The sequence below is a fragment of the Syngnathus acus genome, chromosome 12 (genome assembly GCF_901709675.1).
Source record: "Syngnathus acus chromosome 12, fSynAcu1.2, whole genome shotgun sequence".
Classification (NCBI taxonomy): Eukaryota; Metazoa; Chordata; class Actinopteri; order Syngnathiformes; family Syngnathidae; genus Syngnathus; species Syngnathus acus.
This window is the reverse complement of record NC_051097.1, coordinates 4,567,717-4,587,777: the sequence shown is the minus strand read 5'-3', so window position 1 is coordinate 4,587,777 and position 20,061 is coordinate 4,567,717. Positions and strand designations below refer to the sequence as shown.

General features: G+C 46.0%; 1 protein-coding gene and 1 long non-coding RNA gene across 2 annotated transcripts in view; both read left to right on the top strand.

The window, feature by feature from the left end:
• Positions 1 to 1,585: 1,585 nt before the first annotated feature.
• LOC119131662 (lymphocyte antigen 75-like) overlaps positions 1,586 to 20,061 on the top strand; it is a 1,013,224-nt gene continuing 994,748 nt past the window's right edge. The window contains exons 1-12 of the mRNA XM_037266296.1: positions 1,586 to 1,673; positions 1,949 to 2,104; positions 2,185 to 2,267; positions 2,732 to 2,846; positions 2,926 to 2,976; positions 3,048 to 3,215; positions 3,493 to 3,603; positions 3,672 to 3,782; positions 3,912 to 4,120; positions 4,193 to 4,305; positions 4,480 to 4,601; positions 4,674 to 4,736. Of these exons, the coding sequence (XP_037122191.1) occupies positions 1,586 to 1,673; positions 1,949 to 2,104; positions 2,185 to 2,267; positions 2,732 to 2,846; positions 2,926 to 2,976; positions 3,048 to 3,215; positions 3,493 to 3,603; positions 3,672 to 3,782; positions 3,912 to 4,120; positions 4,193 to 4,305; positions 4,480 to 4,601; positions 4,674 to 4,736 (1,390 nt within the window). The remainder of the gene's footprint in view (positions 1,674 to 1,948; positions 2,105 to 2,184; positions 2,268 to 2,731; positions 2,847 to 2,925; positions 2,977 to 3,047; positions 3,216 to 3,492; positions 3,604 to 3,671; positions 3,783 to 3,911; positions 4,121 to 4,192; positions 4,306 to 4,479; positions 4,602 to 4,673; positions 4,737 to 20,061) is intronic.
• Positions 13,101 to 13,432, top strand: LOC119131768. The gene is made up of 2 exons (XR_005099701.1): positions 13,101 to 13,142; positions 13,182 to 13,432. It is a non-coding gene; the product is annotated as an uncharacterized LOC119131768 (long non-coding RNA).

Genomic DNA, 20,061 nt, shown 5'->3' with positions numbered 1-20,061 from the left:
ACAAGATAAAATGTGCAAACCATCACCTGAATTCTTTAGAAAACACTCGCATGCTCGGGAAGGCTCCTTTGCTCTGGAGCGCCTCTGCGTGTGTGTGGGCGGAGATGAGGGGCACAGAGCAGAGGCGCCCCTATCAGTGCAGCGCCTCTGTTAATGATCACACGTGAAGAGACAGCTGTAAATAAATACATGAAATAGCAATTCGAAATAACTTTTCTCCTGTCGCTTTGGAGGTCCTTTTGGTGCATACGCAGCATATAGTGCATTTTCCCCACTGAGATTTTGCCAAAAGCAAAAACAAATGGGAGCATAATTTCAGCCAGTTTTTTTCAATGTTTTTTTTTTCCCTCTTAAATGTTGACTAGCTAGCCTATTGCGCTGATGGAATAGTGATGCGTTACAAATGTACAACTGAGCATGAGATCTTTCTTGTGTAACTACCTGAAAAAAAAAACTGTGAGCTCTAATTGTTCTGTAGCTGTGTTAAAAAAGACGTCTTCCTTTGCATAGATTGCAAACGCATATTATGGTGATAAATGAAAATAAGAAAAGTTGAACGTGGACTCTTGACCTGTAGCGCCATCCTGTGGGCTGCACATGAGTAAAAAAAAAAAAAAAAAAAACATTTTTCTCTGTTCGAGGGGCAGAATGACAGAAGTGGACTGAATTTCCTCCGTTTTTTGACATGTGCATCATTCCTTGAAATCATTCAGCATCTTGAAGCTGGTTAATGAATGTCTCGTGAAAAAATGTGCCTTGTTGATTTTTTTGTGACTATTATTTCAGGCTAATAGCCCTAAATGCCCAAGTCCTTTGTAAGTCTTGTCAATTGTGGATTGTCAGTCATGCAGGTGACGCAATTTGGCTGAATTAGGTGGCGTGCCTTCTTGCTTGTTTGTTTGCTTGCTTGGTTGAAAAATGACCATGGGAACTTTGATGTTTCATCAGCTTTAACCCATCATGAGCCAACATGTGACACAGTCAACGGATGGAGTCCTCATGGCTCAAACTGTTACAAGAAGATGGAGACCCCCAACGGTTGGCTGGGGGCTCGTCACAACTGCCTCTGGGAGGGCGCGGACCTTGTCTCCATCACCTCTGAAGACGAGGAAATGTTTGTGATGGAGCAAATGGGCAACAAACCGTTCTGGATCGGACTCTCCAATCTGGTAAGTGCAGGCTGCTGTTGGCTCGCTATTGGTACGCCATTGACAATGAGTTTGGACTCTGCAGAACTGCAACGAGACCTGGTGTCAGTTTTTTAAAGCGGGCGAAAAGAGCGTGACTTGGTCCTACACCAGTGTGACGCCGACCTACGCCAACTGGGACCCGCGTCAAGACCAGAGGTAAGAAGATCCCCTCTTTGCATCCTGTGTCAGGTTGATGCATGTTGATATTTTCAAATTGCTTTCTAAAATATGCGCACGTGACGAGGTTAAAAAAATACATATATATGTTCATATATATAGATATATATAAAAAAGAGTTTTGGGGAGTTTTCATCAGAAAAAAAAGGCAAAACCTCAAAATTGGCACTTTGTCGGATGTGTCTCGCTTTTTCCGACTTTTGCCAACAGCTTCAACGATGAATCCTGCGCATACGTCAACCAAGGTGTGCACGGAGACAGTCAGCCAAGAAAGTGGAGACATGGCTCGTGCAGATCCTCATTCGTGTACATGTGCGAGCGGTCGCCCGACGGTAAGTCTGCACGTTTGACGTGATGTTTGAAAGGAGAAAAGCGCAACCATGTCATCTTTCTGCAGACTGCCCAGATGGATGGCCGTGTTCCTACAAAGACTTAGGTTACAGTTACAGTCGAGTGGAGAGTGAGTGGCAGCGACGCTTCTTTTGACACCCGCAGCCTCTCGTTGTCGTTTTGTTTCTTTTTTCGTTTTACACCTACTCTGTCTCGCTGTGGTTTTCTAATGAGTTTATTTTGGGTTTCAGCTTCCTACTGTGACTCTAACGAGATCCTGTACAAGGACTCTTGTTATCACTTTGAGGGGACGCCTAATACTTGGCAAGCGGCTGAAGATTTCTGCAAGGAAAAGAGAGGTCTCTTGGCCAGCGTCCGCTCACCGGTTGACAGACGATTTTTGGCTGGTGAGCGTCAAGACAAACTGACCAATCATCCCGCCATGTTTCATAACATTGTCACAAGTGCTTGTTCTGCTTTCCTCAAGCTCACGTGCGAGAAGGAGTTCAACCTTGGCTGGGACTCAAGAACAACAGTGGCAAATTTGAGTGGCTCGACGGATCATCTACAGTAAGTGACACGTTTGCAGCGGAGGTCTAAAAAATTGTCACTTATGAAGCTGTCATGTTGGAAAGCAAAACAGTGTCAAGTGTCATTTTAGTAGAACAGAGTTGATTCAATAGGGAGGAAACATCTGACAAGAATGGTCCTCCTATCAAATAGATTTGAATTTGTTGAAAAATGTCCTTTAGTTTGATGGCTAAGAATTGTGATATACAAGGAAAAAAAAACAATAAAAGTGCACCATTCATTTTACAGGGGAACTTTTGTCAGACTAAAAATAAACAATTTAGGGTTTGGAAAGTTTCAATCTGAAACTCAGGTTGGAATATTGCAACAATTTCTATTGGTTCTGGAAATGATGAGAATGGTGAGAAGAAAAACAGATTTGAATCAGTGAGGTGACTTTGAAGGACATTTCGCAAGAAGCCATCAGAGCAATTACAACACCAAACACGCTGTATCCTCCGCAGGACAACGTCACAAAGAACCCTACTCAAAATGCAGATGACTGCGCAAAGTTGAATGAGAATGGAGAAATTCAGCTTGAGGGTTGTACTGGCCTTGGTCCATCCATCTGTCAAAAAGGTCAGAAAGTCACGACCTCTCCTTTGCCCTTTGTCTTCTCGTTGCTCTCTCATATTTGATCCCTCTCGCATGCTTGCAGGCAAGGCCAGAGCTTCTCTTCCGCTACTTCCGGCGTCGGCATCAGCGTCAGGTGGGCGTCCCAGCCTGCAGCCCGCATGCAGAATCTTGTTTGCCCTCAAGTGACTCGAGTCTCGCTTGCAGGCAAGAGTGCAAAGTGCGGCTGGTGGCGGGAGAACCCCGCCAACGACTTCTGCTACCTGATCAACGCCATGCCCACCAAGACCTGGAAGGAGGCACGAGACGAGTGCGCCCGCCTCAGAGGCAACCTGCTCGCCATCACCGACTCGAACGAACACACCTTCATACGAGGTAGGCCGTCCACAGTCTGCTGCGCTTTTTGGTGCATCTGAAGTGCTTGATGAAATAATCCATGCGGAAGAAAGTTAAATCGAGAGACCACCGACTCGCGTCAACATTTTGCCGAGTTTCTGTCATTCCAAAGAAAAGACCAAAAATAAGCTTGTGACCCCCATGAACAAGGACCCAACCCAGACGTCACCCGCACTTTGTTTCAGTTCAGCGTTTTGCACTCGCAAATCTGTAAGATGCTTCAACCTTCTGTTCTGTATTTACCTTTGACCCAAAGGGCTTCTGCCAAGCGGTTCCTCTTTGTGGTTGGACGCCAGCGACATCATTGTTGAAGTCGGCAGCGAGCAGTCTGACGAATCCTCACCGAGTTCCGTCCTTTTGGGCGCAAGTGGGTCTAAAACCTGGCCGATGTTTGGAGGAAGGAAGGAGCGCTGAGCATCTGTGGTCTCTTTCAAGGTAACCCTGGTGACCCCCTCGGCCGACGCTGCAACTCCTTACTCAGTGGCAAGGGCGGCATGGAAGTTGTCGATTGCGAGAAGAAGCGCGGCTACGTCTGCAAGAGAAGAGGTAAGACGAGATGCTCGGCCGATTCTCCCCAATGTGTGTCAACAGACACATTTTTTGTCGTACGTGAGCGTTGATGCAGATGACGCATTTGTCTGAAACTGAGTGCGTAATCCCCAAATGTGTCCTCAGTCGTTCAGACATGTGAAAGGACCAAAGGGTGGCGCCGCTTTGGCTCCAACTGCTACAAGAAGATGGAGACCACCAACGGTTGGCTGGGGGCTCGTTACGACTGCGTCCGGGAGGGCGGCGACCTGGTCTCCATCACCTCCGAGGACGAGCAAAGCTTCGTGAAGGAGCAAATGGGCGACAAGCCGTTCTGGATCGGACGTTCCAATCTGGTGAGACGAAAGCGGTAGAATACGTTGACTCTCCTCTGGTACTTAACTGTCACCTGCGATTGCTTTCGGCAGAACTGCGACGTGGCCTGGTGTCGGTTTTTTGAAGCAGGAGAAAAAAGACTGTCTTTGTCCGACACCGGTGTGACGCCGACCTACGCCAACTGGGACTCGCGTCAAGATAGAAGGTAAGAAGGTCACCTCTTTGCGTCTTTTTGTTGTCAGGCGGAACACACGGCGAGATTATGGATCCCATCTGCGAATTTTGAGAGAGCACACGTATTGATGAGAAAGGAGGAAAAGCTTCCTAATTGGCACGTTTGTCGGATGTGTGTCTCCTTTTTCCCGACTTTTCTCAACAGCCCCAACAATGAATCCTGCGCGTACGTCAACCAAGGTGTGCACGTAGACAGTCAGCCTGGAAAGTGGAGACATGGCTCGTGCAGATCCTCCTTAATGTACATGTGCGAGCGGCCGCTCGACGGTAAGTCCGCACGTCCGTTGCGATGTTGACGCTCAAAGGAGAAGAAAATGCAATCATGTTGTCCTCCTGCAGCCTGCCCAGACGGACGACTGTGTTCCTACAAAGACTATGGAATCGGCTACAATCGAGTGGAGAGTGAGTGGCAGCGACGTTTTTTTCCACACCTGCACTGTCTTGTGGATTTGTAATCCATGTGTCTTGGTGGCTTCAGCTTCCTACTGCAACCCTGGCGACTTCCTGTATAGGGACTCTTGCTATCACTTTGAGAGGACGAAGCGAACTTGGGAGGCAGCTGAGAGGTTCTGCGAAGAATGGAACGGTCACCTGGCCAGCGTCCACTCACTGGTTGATAGCCAATTCTTGGCTGGTGAGCGTCAACTGCCGATACCAGCAATCGTCCCCGAGCGCTTCACAATGTCTGACACGGTGCTCTTCTTGTGCTAAATTTCCTTGCTTCTTTGATATCTCCAAGCTCACGCACCATATGCAGGAGGAGTGCAATCTTGGGTGGGACTCAAGAAGAACAAGGACAACTTTGAGTGGAGCGACGCAACACCTACGGTAAGTGAAACGTTTAGAGCAGTCTACAAAAGTTGTCATTTGCTCAGAATGAAGGTGTCATATCGAATGGCAAAAGTTCCAAGTGAGGACAAATGTGACGAGAAGAGATAAACATTGAATGTGTAAATCATCTGGACCGTTACCAAGGACAAAGTTGTGGAACTATGTGTGTAGTATTGTAATTTACAAGTGTAATGCAGGTGGGGTGAATCAATGACCCGAGATGAAATAAGTTTACAAAATGTATTAAAACCAAAAAAGAATAACAGAACAAACAAAAAAGGACAGCAGGCAGCGGTATATGTGAACAACTGTAAAAGGTGTGTCACTAAACAATTAAAACTATGTTCTAATCCAACTCCTAAATTCCACATACCTGACAGGTTGTACACCCACACCCAGTCACTCACACACCACGCCTCGACCACCAATCGACCCTGTCAAATGAAAACACATTTACCACAAATAATCAGACCACAATACTGAAACACTAAAACGACAATTACCAGTCATGACCAAAGTCATTTATGGCGTGTCGTCCGCAGGGCAACATTGCATGGGTGCTAAACCGGCCAACAGGACGTGGTGATTGCTGTGCGCTATCGCCAACTGGACAAGTTGAGGACTGGCCCTGCACCAATATTCGGTCATTCATCTGTAAAAAAGGTCCGAAAATGAAGACCACTCACTTTGCACTTCCATGTGCTCCCTCTATCTAAGAGTGCTAATCAGTCCTCTCTTTTCCTTGCAGCCAAGGTCCAAGAGTTTGTTCTTCCTCCGCCGGCAGGTTGGCGTCCCTCTCGGCAGTCGACACGTGGTCTCTTGTCACCGGTTTGCCCTCAAGTGACTCGAGTCTCGCTTGCAGGCTGGAGTGCAAAGTGCGGCTGGTGGCCGGACCGATCCTCCTCCTCCGACTTCTGCTATTTGATTCAACGCAGGCCCACCAAGACCTGGAAGGAGGCGCGAGACGACTGCCTCCGCCGCGGAGGCGATCTGCTCAGCATCACCAACTCACATGAACAGGCCTTCATACAAAGTAGGCTGTCCGTCTGTCAGGTTACCGTCAGGGCTGTTGAATTCCCCCAACATGGGTGGAGCTCCAGACGTCACCTGCATTTGTTTCCTCGGACAACCTTTAACAATTAGTCATTCAAATCACGTGCCTCTTCATCGGTACTACCAATGAGCAGTTGGTGTATCTTTGCTCCCCTCCCGGAAGAAGCCGGCAGCGAGCAAAGCACCAACAGGATTGTTTCAAACGCTTGTTGCACATTTTTCCACATATCCACAAAGGTCTGTACACTTTTCTGCCGAGCTCTCCCTCTCTGTGGTTGGGCGTCAACAACAACATCACGAAAGACGGCAGCGAGTGGACTGACGGATCCCCGTTCGGTTACGTGATCATGGACGGCGGTACGTCAAAAACCCAACAGATGTTTGTCTTGGATGTTGCGGAGGAACGGAGCCGAGCATCTGTTGTCTCCTTCCAGATGATCCCGGTGACCTCTCTGGTGCACCCTGTCTTTCCTTACTCACAAGCAACGGTCGCTGGAAGTTTGACGATTGCAGGAAGAAAAGGGGCTACATCTGCAAGAAAAGAGGTAAGACGTGACGACGCTCAGACGAGTCTCACAATGTGCTGATTCACATCTTTGGCTGTTTTCTTGCAGGAAACACGCCAAAACCTCCGCAGCCTCATGACGGTAAGTCGTCTTAAACAGTGGCTTCAAACAATCCTAGGCAAAAATGACCTGACAATGCTTTTTCAGGCTTTAAGGAGATCCTTGTCTGCGACAACCATTCTGCTGACCTCGTATGTGAGAGTGAGGGTGAGGGTCAGAAGCAAGGCCGCATCAGCATCCAGTCCGCCTTTTACGGTCGGCGGAGTGACGATGTTTGCTTGGTGGACAGCGACTCATACGACGACGGTAAGACCTGAGAAGCCACCATTTTGATGCTGCCAATTAAGGCATTTATCCACCTACCTCTGAAGGCTCAGTCAGTAGTGTTTTGCTTGGTCTCCTCCCGGAAGTCTCCAAAGAACTTTGGCATGCTACAGAAGGTAATGAAAATGAACCAATGCTTACAAACCGTTCAGATGCCGGACTGATTCTGTATGCAGAAACGTGCTCGTTTTGTTCGACTTTGTCTTGGTGAACTCATTCAGGTGCATCAATGCTCATCAGGCCTACTCAGACTCACCGATGTGTTGTAACTTGCAGAGTACTGCGGAGTGGAAGGCATCCTCTCTTACTACAGGAAAATGTGCAACGGCCACCAAAAATGCCACGTTGAGCTTTTGGAGGACGATTCCTGCCCTGCCCCCTCCAAATATCTGGAGATGGTCTATAGCTGCGAACACAAAGGTGGGCTTTACGTCTCGTGATCTTCTGCTCTGCAATCCCAAGAAACAATGCAAGGAGTCCCACGAGGGGACAGATGGGCAGATTTGTATTTTATTTGGCCTTTAAGCATCCGTTCCAAATGAAAATGACTTTTGGCTGTCCTCAGTATGTCTTGACAGTCTGGGCATCGCGGACGGGAGCCTCGCAGACTCTGTCTTCAAAGCCTCCTCCTCGATGGAAGACGCCACCCCAGAAAAAGCCCGCCTCAATGGAGAGTCCTGCTGGAAGCCGTCAAAAGATCGTACGCAGATAATTGACAGCTTGGCACTGTGGTCTCCTGAGCGTTCTAATGTCTTGTCCCCTCCAGCCATCGGCAGCTGGATCCAGGTGAACCTCGGTTACATGAGAAAGGTGACGGGGATCGTGACCAAGGGGTGTGATAGCGCTAATATTGGCTCCTGGAACATCCAACTTGAGATGCAGCTGAGCGTTAATCGGAGGAAGTGGACAAAACACCCAGACGGGAAGGTGAGTGCAGGGACAATCGAGTCGACCTCAACCTCATCCTCCAAAATTGTCACAACAAACAAGCAAACATCCTATTTCTAGTTCATCGGTGGTGGGACTCATCTGCTTGAGACCCCGGCATTTGCTAAGTACGTCCGCATTCTGCCGCTGGAGAGTCATCCAGAATTCGGCCTCCGCTTTGACATCTTGGGATGCGCACATGACGGTGAGCAACACAATCTACTGCTTTGCTTGCCGAAAACAACAAGCCCAAAACAATGAAGAATGATCCCGCCTTATGTCCGACAGATGCGATGACCTGCGACAGACAGTTCAACAGCCTCCACTTGACCGATTCGATGACGTGAGTCACACCTGACACAATGTTTCATGACGATGACTGCCTGTCGTCAATTCCACAACGTGTGCGTGACTTCTGCAGGTTCTACTGTCCACCTGGGTGTGCCAAAGACAAACACTTTGTCTTTGGAACATTGGTCTACTCAGAGGTACGCGATTACCTCACCCACCAGTTGAGTTCTTGTCTGTGACTGCAACTTTGTGTAAACGCAGGACTCGCACATCTGCGCGGCCGCTATTCACGCTGGCGTCATTCAGAACGACATCGGAGGAGATTGTATCGTGATGCGAGCTCCCAAACAGCCAGTCTACACGGGCTTCGCTGGGAACGGGATCATCTCCAGACAGTGAGTGACCAACTTTCACGGAAAAGTCCCATGAAGAGCCACCAGCTAATTATCGCTTTACTATTTGCAGTTCGGACGACCCTCTGGGTGATTCTTATACGTTTGCAGATGGAGGTGAGTTCAGAAAATATTTCTTTATGTCACGTCAACTGTTGATGACAAGTAAAACTCACACGATGTCTCACCTGCAGAGCGCAGATGCTCGGCACCTGACTGGGAGGAGTTTGCGGGTTTCTGCTACAAATTCTTTGAAGACGTAAAGAACTGGGATGATGCTCAACGGGTCTGCCGTGGTTTTGGTGCCAAACTGATGTCCATTCGCTCCAAAGTGGAGCAGGCGTGGGTTAAAAGTGCCACTGAGTTTGGTACGTATCCCAACGATTGATTAATTAACAGTCTCTGTAGAGCGACCGGATGGGTGGAATATCTGAGAACCAGATGACAGCTTTGTTCTCATCCGTCCTCCGCAGAAACCAGCGATATGTGGACCGGACTGAATGACCTGGTGCTTCCCGGCATGTTTGTGTGGTCGGACCGCCACAAGGTGACCTTCACCCACTGGGCCGCAGGAGAACCCTACCAGCGTGTCGGCCTCGGCAAGCACTGCGTGGCTCAGTTATGGCAGGTGGGTGCTCAATTGAGCATTTGGAAGAATACCTTTGCGTTCCACTGAAACTGATGGTTTTCTTTCAGACTGGAAAATGGAAGCTAATGTCTTGCGCCCAAGTCAACAGCTTCATGTGCAAGATGCCCAAAGTGCACTTTCCAATTACCTCATCGAAGCCACAGGTAGCACAGTAGAGTCCACCTGCCAACAGCAGGATGCCCGTGGAGAAAATCTACAACGGTGCGCCCCAAGGAAGTCATCGAAGAAGAAGAAGAGCAACTTTTAATACCCTCCCTACTCTGCTCAGTAACTATAAATAGTATCAAAGTTACAATCGGAACACCTCTGCATAAGTTTGTAATTCATACAGTAGCTGCATTTAGCTTCGCTATTATTAGCCAACAAGATGTCGTGTCCAGATGAAATGTGAACAAGCATGCTATGTTCACTAACACTCGACTCTGCTTGGTCTACTTTGTCTTTCTTTTCTTTTTTTTTGCGCGCTTGACAACTTTGGCTGCCTTTTCGTAAAGAGTTACTCACTGAAAGAACAATACATATTGTACAGAAATCCCAGTGCTTTGAAAGAGCCCAATCGTAAGAACGTGACAGGCAAGAATAGTCTTGGAGCTGGAATGAAAGTCCAAAGTCGGTTACTGGTATTGTTCTTTGTTTTGTTTTGTTTTATATTCATGTCGTGTTGTGTTGTCATGTCGTAATCGCCCTTAGAAAAGGGTGCCCAGACTCGACAGCCTTTTGTTTTATTCTGGTTAAAAAAAAACAATATATATTTTATGATTACAAATAATGAATTGTGAATCAACAGTGAGCTATGTTACTGCCAATGATGTCTGCAATTGTAGACAGTATTTCACTGGAAGGGTAATTCAGTATTTTCCATCAGTACTGCAAGTACAAGTCACTGTATATATCATGTAAATTTAAATCCAGCATTTTGATAACTGATGGCAGTTTTTTACTCGATCGCTGCTGTCAGAAAAATTGTGTTTTTCACTTTTGTTGTTTCTACGGTATGTTACTACATCTACAATTCACTGTATACAATTCATGTATTATTGCATTTTTGATTACTGATTGCAGAAGTGATTTACTCAATCACTGCTGTCAGAAAAATTTTGGTTTTCACTGTCGTTTGAGTTTTATTAATTTCAAAATAAAAGAAACTGATTACGATTCTGGGTTGTTTTTTTTCTACATTTTTTGACTGATTCAAACCATGCCAACTAAACTGTTCACTTTACCCCGACCACAAACTCTTGCTAAATTTAAAAACAAAAGGAAAATGTTTTAAATGATCTCTCAATGAATTGGGTTGAATTAAATTTGGTTGAATTAAACACTTGTGCCCCTGTCTGGGACTGTTTAACAAATCAGATGAAATAGGTAGTATTTGAAAATAAACCTACATATTTGAAACACTCTCGACATCAGAGGCTGTTTGACAAAACAAATACTCAACAAGCACCTATTCATACAACTTGGAAACACTTTTGTTCCTGTGGCCTCTCAGAAAAAGAAAAAAAAATCATAAAATTGGTTCCTTCTGACACTGACAAAAACACACACACAGTATTGTTTTACATCATATTTGAGACATCAAGGGCTGGTTGCAGGGTTGTGAAAAACAGACACTTAACCAAATGCGGTGGAGGGTTTTGTCATTATACCGTTCAGAATGGGGCCCAACCGATTATCATTCTGCCGACTAAATCGGCCTTATATACTAGCTCTTTTCAGAATATTCCACATCAGCCCAAATCAGGATGAATATTCTTTTCGTCTACAGCAGGGGTGGCCAACCAGTCAGAGACTAAGAGCCATATTTACTGTTGGCTGTGAGACCTTCGGCGACATTCCAGGTGTGTACGTCATAGCAGACGACATGATTATAGCAGCATCATCAGCTCAGTGGCCTAGTGGTAGAGTGTCCGCCCTGAGACTGGAAGGTTGTGGGTTCAAACCCCGGCCGGGTCATACCAAAGACTATAAAAATGGGACCATTGCCTCCCTGCTTGGCACTCAGCATTAAGGGTTGGAATTGGGGGGTTAGATCACCAACTGATTGCCGAGCGCGGCACCGCTGCTGCTCACTGCTCCCCTCTCCCCCAGGGGATGGATTAAATGCAGAGGACAAATTTCAGCACACCCAGGTGTGTGTGTGACGATCATTGGGACTTTAATCTTTTAATCAGAGCAGGAACATGATGAAATCCTGCAGAAAGTAATGGAGAGAGCAAAGTCTGCCAATGTGAAATTTAACAAAGACAAAATCCAGTTCAAGGTGAACACAGTAAAATATATGGAACACATCATCACGGCAGCAAGACAGAGCTGATGACGCCAAGATCAAAGCGATTGTCGACATGCCGACCCCGGACGACAAACAAAGTCTCCAACGCCTGCTGGGAATGACAAAATTCCTGGCGCAGTACATACCAAATGAAGCCTCACTCACGGCACCCTTCAGACAGCTGCTAAAGAAGGACGTAGCATGGCAGTGGTGCCCACAGCGCAGCACTACAGACGCTGAAGTCTACCCTCACACAAGCGCCTGTGCTGAGGTACTACGATCACAAGCAGCCGCTGACTCTGCAAGCAGATTCCTCAAAGGATGGACTGGGAGCCTGTCTGCTGCAGGATGGCCACCCGGTGTGCTATGCATCAAGAGCGCTCACGGACACTGAAAAAAGATATGCGCAAATCGAGAAAGAATTACTTGCCATAGTGTTTGCTGCTAAAAGGCTTCACCAGTATGTCTACGGCAGAACAGTAACAGTGCAGTCTGATCACAAACCTTTGGAGGTCATCATGCGCAAACCGCTGAGCAAAGCGCCAGCACGGCTGCAAGGGATGCTTCTACAACTGCAGAGGTATGATTCAGAAGATGAAGTCTGTCTTTGCCAGACATGGGATTCCTAAGGAGGTAGTGAGTGATCATGTCCCATTCACCAGCTATGAGATGCAGTCATTTGCAGCTTCATGGGAGTTCAAGCTCACACACTCCAGCCCAGGTTTTCCCTCTTCAAATGGAATGGCGGAGCGGACCATAAAGACAGTAAAAGACGCGCTGAAGAAAGCAGTGCAGACCGGCACTGACCCACATCTAGTGTTGCTGTCGCTGAGAAACACACCGGCGACAGGACTACACCTGACACCTGCACAGATGTTGATGGGTAGAGTCCTGCGCAGCACACTTCCATGTTCCAGTGCTGTGCTGAAACAGTCGGCCCCACAGCGTATTCTCAAAAGAATACAGGACTTGCAGTCCCGACAAAAGCAACACTACGACCAGCGTGCAAAGCTACTGCCAGTGTTGACCCCAGGAGACACGGTACACATGCAGACGCAACGCGGCTGGGAGCCAGCGGTTGTCATCAGACAGCGAGATGAACCACGCTCCTACACTGTACAGACACCGGCAGGGAGGGCACACAGGAGGAACAGGCGACATCTGAGAAAGATACGCCCAAGCCTGTTCAGAGACTCTCACCCTGATGAACATTTGGACTCTGAGTTTCAACATACTCAGACTACTGCAACAGTGGACTCACCACCACTGGAACCGGTACCACGCAACCCTTGTCCTGTGTCTGTGGACAGCACGCCCACGTGCAATACCAGGAGTGGCAGAGCAGTTAGGCGCCCTGCCAGGTACACTGATTGACATAAAGTGATGTCGTTACTCACCTAGTGTTAAGAAAAAAAAAGATGGAGAAAATAAAGGGTGGATGTTCTGTGTTTATCGCGAAACGTTATAAAATGTTCTGGGTTCGAAGAGAAAGACAAAAGAAAGGTCAACATGATTCACCAAACAGTAAGCTTAACAGAAAAGATTGTTGAAAGCCACTTGGGTTATTGAAACATGATTTGTTTGTAATTGAAATATGCATGTCGAAATTTTGATCAATGTTGATACCAAAGAGTTAAGGTAAAACACGCGATAGATAAGCTACTTCTCAGTTGGAAAAGAGGGATGTGGTAGATTGGATCGAGCACTCAGTGCTCGACTGTGTTGGTCTGTCTGTATTGGAGGTCTGTGTGTAGTCGTGACGGAGCACCCAGTAAAGATCGGCGCGTACTGCATCCTTGCCTCCGTGTGTTATTGTTAGAGCAATCAATAAGCAACCCACTGTAAGTGACAACACTACAATAGTTTATCAGAGCATAAAGCCACAACAGAGACAATCCCCTTGGTAAAACTGTCTAGGACCGCCAGCAGAGGCGTAGCCAAGCCGGGGCGGCGCCCCGGTTAGGACTCCCTGCGCCCCGGTTGAAAAAAATCGAGCTTTTTCGATTCTTCATTTTCATGCCGTTTTTTTCTTTCGGTCTTGCGCGAATGTGCTTGCGCTATTCTATGTGCGCGATGTTATCCATTCACCGTTTGCCTCCCGGACCCGGATGTTGTTTTAGCGCTCAGCGAACGGCGTGGGTGATGTTCGATTTTTTTTCCTGTGGGCGTGCGCCCCTACTGGAAAAATTCCTGGCTACGTCTCTGACCGCCAGTGCCTTTTAAGAAGACATTCCTTCTGTGGAATAGACCTGCTTGCCTGCATTTGGCTCCCTAGCCCAAAATGTGACATGTCAACCTGCTCATTGCTGCTTGGACACAATTGATCAGAAAATGTCAGCTGATTTAGTGACCCAATGTTTTTGCTCTTTCTGTCAGCCAACGTTGTCATGAGCTGAATCCGCTTTGACCGATGTCCAGTAAAAATGACTTTTACGCATTACTTGGCTTCACTTTGAAACGTAGGTTTAAGCAAAGGCGTAGCCAAGCCGGGGCGAGCCGGGGCGGCGCCCCGGTTAGGACTCCCTGCGCCCCGGTTGAAAAAAATCGAGCTTTTTTGATTTTTATTTTCATGCCGTTTTTTTCTTTCGGTCTCGCGCGAATGTGCTTGCGCTATTCTATGTGCGCGAATCGCGATGTTATCCATTCACCGTTTGCCTCCCGGACCCGGATGTTGTTTTAGCAATCAGCGAACGGCGTGGGTGATGTTCGTTTTTTTTCTCCTACATGAAAATGAATAAAAAGCGAATTACCTATTTCTTTGGTGTACCTAAAGCAAAAAATTGTCAGGAAGAGGATGATGCCAGTGTCACAATCACTATCGAGAGTGGTTCTGCATGCACGAGTGGCAGTGCAACGCCAACTGGTACAGCTAGTGCTACTGCTGCTGATGAGACCGCTGGTTCTCCTGCTGCTCTTGATGGTGATCCTGCTCCTGATCGGCATCCAACTCTTACTCAGCAAAAAATGGGTAGGTTATATACTATAGCCTGTGAGCATGGCCTAATTTAGTTGTTGAATAAAACTAATTTAATAATTAGTAGCCTAATTATTCAAATTATTATTAGCCTATATCAAATTATATTAGGCCTAATTTAGGCCTAATATTAATAAGTTATTTGGGGCCTACTGGTTTAATAGATAAGTAATAAATTATTACTTCTGCCTGTACCAGTACTATCATTCTGACTGCCAATGTATGTGCTTTTTGACTGGTTATAGATGAGATTTTGTTTTTATCATTTTTATTTTTTGCATATTCATTTTCATATCCAGCTTTAAATTTTTTAAAAGTAACTCCACATTCATATTTTATTTCATAGATATGATTAGAAATAACTACATCACAAACTCATCTGGTTATTTGTTTTCTTTTGCCAGTAGCTGCGCCATCTGATTACTGAGTTGATTTATTATCCTGGAACTATATGTTAAAAAGTTTTTTTTACATTGAAACATCTGGTTGTGGGGCCTGTGGGCGCGCGCCCCTACTGGAAAAATTCCTGGCTACGCCTCTGGGTTTAAGTGACCATGCACAAAGGTTGTCCCTCTTTTTTGCTTGCTTCAACTGTTTCCCATCCCGAATCAAATCAAAGTGGTGTCAAAAGTCTAAGCGAAGGTGGCCAAAATAATATCGCGTTACCGCAGCCAAAGACGTGCACACGTAAAGAGCGTCTCCACTGGAACGCGCTCTTCCTCAGGCGCGTGAGTCACGTGGGTGGGGGCGGAGCAGCAGCAGCAGCACCGGAGCAAGCGCCCGTTCGGCGGCCGTCACCTGTTTTGAGCGGAGCACCACATCGTGATTTCTGCGTTCAATAGCCTCTCTGGTGGCCTTCCGTCACCATGATGGCCCCGCTGGCCGCGCGCCTGGCGCTGGTCCACCTGTCTTGCGTCGTATGGATGATGTACAGCTGCGCAGCCGGTGAGTACATAAAAGAAAATGTCCAACTTTGCGATCGTTGTACTCTTATTATAACTTTGGAAGGAGGCATTTGGTTCGAATTGCAGTGCGGATCCGCTGCTGGGTTAAAAATTCGACCGACTCAGGAAGCTGGGTGAATTTACTATGCGATGTTTTGGCATTTTTGGAGTTTTGTATAAAAGTGGATTGTTCTGCGCCAAACAGTTCGGTCTGATTTGTAACCCAAATTTGGTCCAATTTTTGACCCAAATGGAGTTGTTTTAAGATTGGATGTTCTTGACGTCACATAAATGTTGTTCATGTGCACGTAAACCTTGTGGGTCAAGGTTTTTCCTTGAGTCATGTGAGTGCAAACTGTCTTTTTATGTTATACCTTAATAACAAGCTGATTGATTGCGAGACACAATGGGACATTGTATCCAGTGTATACAGAGTATCACTTTTCTTGAAAGGCAGACGCCCCATTTTTCTCCTCACATGCACTGTCGTGAAAATAAACAAATAGTACATTTTGTACTTAATAGGAATGAAGATGTCCGTTCTACATTAAAGTCGTACATCATTGTGAGGATAAGTATAAGTGATCAAATCTCTCTTTACCACCAAACAATGTTTTATATCTAATAGCACGTGCAATATTGATCCAACTGAAACATCCATCCCTCCAAACAAAATCCACAAAAACATCATCTCGGCTGCAGGGTTTTTTTTTTGTTTTTTTTTTTTTTTTGTGCACATGCAGAGACCACTATTGGCTTTAATATTTGCACCCACACATTGAGTTTGTCTCATTCCAATAAAAAAAGGGGAAAATACTTTGAAACATGTGTCAAGTGTGAGGCAAATGGAAATACTCGCGTTCTAGAGTCTGCGTGTGTGGCCGTGGGGGGTGAAGAGCAGAAGATAGTCACGGAAATTGTTCTGTATTTATGTTACAAGAAGAGGCGTGACTTGTCAACACGTCTTCCTTATCATAGATTGCAAATGTATCTTTTGGCAATCGATGAAAAGAAAAGAAAAAAAAGTTGGATGCTGACTTGTAGCGCCATCGTGTGAGCAGAACCTGAGTAAAAAAAAAAAAAAAAACTTCTTTCTCCGAGTGGCAGAACGACAGAAGTGGACTGAATCTCCTCCGTTCAGTTCTTGAAATTATTCAGCAGATTGAAATTGGTTATCCTCTGAAAAAAGGTGCCTTGTTGATTTTTTGTGACTCTATTATTTCAGGCTAATAGCCCTCAATTCCCAAGTCCTTTGTAAGTCTTGTCAATTGTCGATTGTCAGTCATGCAGGTGACACAGTTAGGTGGCGTGCATTCTTGCTTGTTTGCTGAATTTCTGGTTTTCACCAAGAGTTGAAAAATGACCATGGCAACTTTGATGGTTCATCAGGTGTAACCCGTCATAAGCCATGTGACACAAACCACGGATGGAATTCTCACGGCTCCAAATGCTACAAGAAGTTAGACACAACCAACGGTTGGCTGGGAGCTCGTCACGACTGCCTCTGGGAGGCCGGCGACCTGGTCTCCATCACCTCCGAGGAGGAGGAAAAGTTTGTGAAGGCGCAAATGGGCGACAAGCCGTTCTGGATCGGACTCTCCAATCTGGTGAGACGGAAGCGCAAGCGGCTGTTGTATGGAGGTAGCCTGGGGTCAAACGTTTTGAACTTGAACAATTGCCCTTAAATCTCTGTTGGCGCTCAGTACTGTCACTCAGAACTGGGTATTTCAATATAGATTTGTCACGGGCATCAATTCTAAGGCTGCCAATGTCATGACTACCGTTTTTTTCCGTGTATAATACGCCCCCATGTATAATACGCACCCTAAAAATGGCATGTTGATGCTGGAAAAAAGCCTGTACCCATGTATAATACGCACCCAATTTTTTATTTATTTTATTTTTATTTTTTTTAAGTCCCAATGATCGTCACACACGCAGGGAGGCAATGGGTCCCATTTTTATAGTCTTTGGTATGGTCTTAACTAGGCTGGATGTATTTTTTTTTGTTGGCGTTGATTTCTCCGACTGCCCTTAAAGGCACCACCGCGATCAGATGAAAAGAGAGGAAAGTGACGTGCGGACATGTGAAAAAGGCGGCTCTGTATGGGAGAGACGTTGAAGAGGAATAAAAACACCCTTGGAAACCAAAACTTGCCCCTCGTCGTGACTCGGAGCCGCAACAAATGTTTCGGATTTGTGTAGGGTACATTGTGACAGCAAACGAGCAGGTGATCGAACAAGCGTCTGATACGAGAGCTTTGCGTTCGTATGGAGCGTGTTTGAAGTGAACAGCAGAGACGAAAGGAACAAGGCAAAGTGTTGTGAAATAAAATATTACCTGTAATACGCATTTTGTTATTTGCTGATTGTATTAAACTATCACATTCATTGTCAGTCAAGAAGAGAAGAGGACTATTATCCCTTCTTTGACGAAATGACCAGAGCACGGAATGACACGGAAAAAAACGGTATGCCGTATTGAGGTGTCAAATTCCATTTGTTTTAGTTCCTACGTTCCCTGAGAGCGCTGTCTCTGCGCAGTGGTTCCAATTAAGCCTTCCACTTAAACTGTCATTTGTGATTCCACGCCCCGCCCCACGCCAGATTTGGGATTACAACTCAAAAAGATTTGAATTTGAATAAAAAAGATCCCATTCTGTTGAACCTGAGAATAATTGCAAATCTGAAACTATAAAACATGCAACTGGAAAAAAGATCTCAAATCATGAAAATAAATTGCGGTGAAACCTGAAAATAAATACTTTATTCCAAAATATTACCAAGGCGAACTCAAAAACACTTTTTTGTTTTACTACATTGTTTAATTTTTCTAGTTTTAAGATCAGGTCGTTTATTTTCAGATTTAAGTTTTATTTTTTTCAAGTACATACGAGTTTTGTTTTTTCAAGTACAAAACGTTTGACCCCAATCTACAAGGGATATTTAACATCAAATCCTTTCGATGAAGCATACTGTTGGCGAGCTTTTGGTATGCCATTGACAACGGGATTGGTTTCGGCAGGTCTGCGACAAGGACTGGTGTCAGTGTTTTGAAGCGGGAGAAAAGGGGCTGACTTGGTCCAACACCGGTGTGACCCCGACCTACGCTAACTGGGCCGCAAGCCAAGGCGGAAGGTAGGAGAACACCTCTTTGCGTCCTGTGTCAAGCGAGATGCACGGGGAGATATTGGAAAAATTCCAAAAATGTGTAAATATGTGATGACTGATGAGGTTTAAGAAAGCTTTTGTTTTCTTTTTATCGGGAAAGAGGAAAATAAACTCCAAATTGGCACGTTTGTCGGATGTGTGTCTCATTTTTCCCGACTTTTCTCAACAGCTCCGACGATGAATCCTGCGCGTACGTCAACCAAGGTGTGCACGCAGACAGTCAGCGTGGAAAGTGGAGACATGGCTCGTGCAGATCCTCATTGGCGTACATGTGCGAGCGGTCGCCCGACGGTAAGTCCACACGTCCGTTGCGATGTTGACGCTGAAAGGAGAAAAGTGCAACCACGCCGTATTTCTGCAGACTGCCCGGACGTATGGCCGTGTTCCTACAAAGACTTGGGTTACACTTACAGTCGAGTGGAGAGTGAGTGGCAGCGACGCTCCTTTTGACACCAGCGCCCTCTCGTGGTTTTCTGATTAGTTTCTTTTGGCTTTCAGCTTCCGACTGCGACTCTGGCGAGTTCCTGTACAAGGACTCTTGTTACCATTTTGAGGGGACGCCTAAAACTAGGCAAGCGGCTGAAGATTTCTGCGAGGAAGAGGGAGGTCTCTTGGCCAGCGTTCACTCAAAGGTTGACGGACAGTTTTTGGCTGGTGAGCACCAAGACAAATTGACCATGCCAGCAATCGTCCCGCTATTTTTCACCACAAGTGTTTGTTCTGTTTTCGTCAAGCTCACCGGCGAATGGGATTGTATTCTTGGCTGGGACTCAAGAACAACAGTGGCAAATTTGAGTGGCGCGACGGATCATCTACAGTAAGTGACACGTTTGCAACGGAGGTCTAAAAAATGGTCACTTATGAAGCTGTCATGTTAGAAGGCAAGAGTTAAAAAGTGTAATTTTAGTAGAATAGAGTTGATTGAAATAGAAGGAAAAATCTGACAAGAATGGTCTCCCTGTCAAATAGATTTGACTTTGACTTGTATTGAGTCATGTTACGAGTGAAAAGATGTCTTAGATTTCTGAGGATGACCATTGTAATTTACAAGGAAAAAACAATGACGTGCTTTGTAGAATCAAAGTGCACCATTCATTTTACGGGGAGACATTTTTTTATTGAAAAGTTTCAATCAGAAAGTTGGAAGGGGGTTGGAACATCGCAACCATCTTATTGTGAGAAAGAGTTTGTGAAAATAAATTTGAGCGATTTGAATCAATGAAGTGACTTTGAAGGAATGTGGTGGGAAGCCATCCGAGCAACCGCAACACCAAACACGCTCGAGTCATGTCCACTGTCGTCCGCAGGATGATGTCCCGTGGGATCTTCCTAA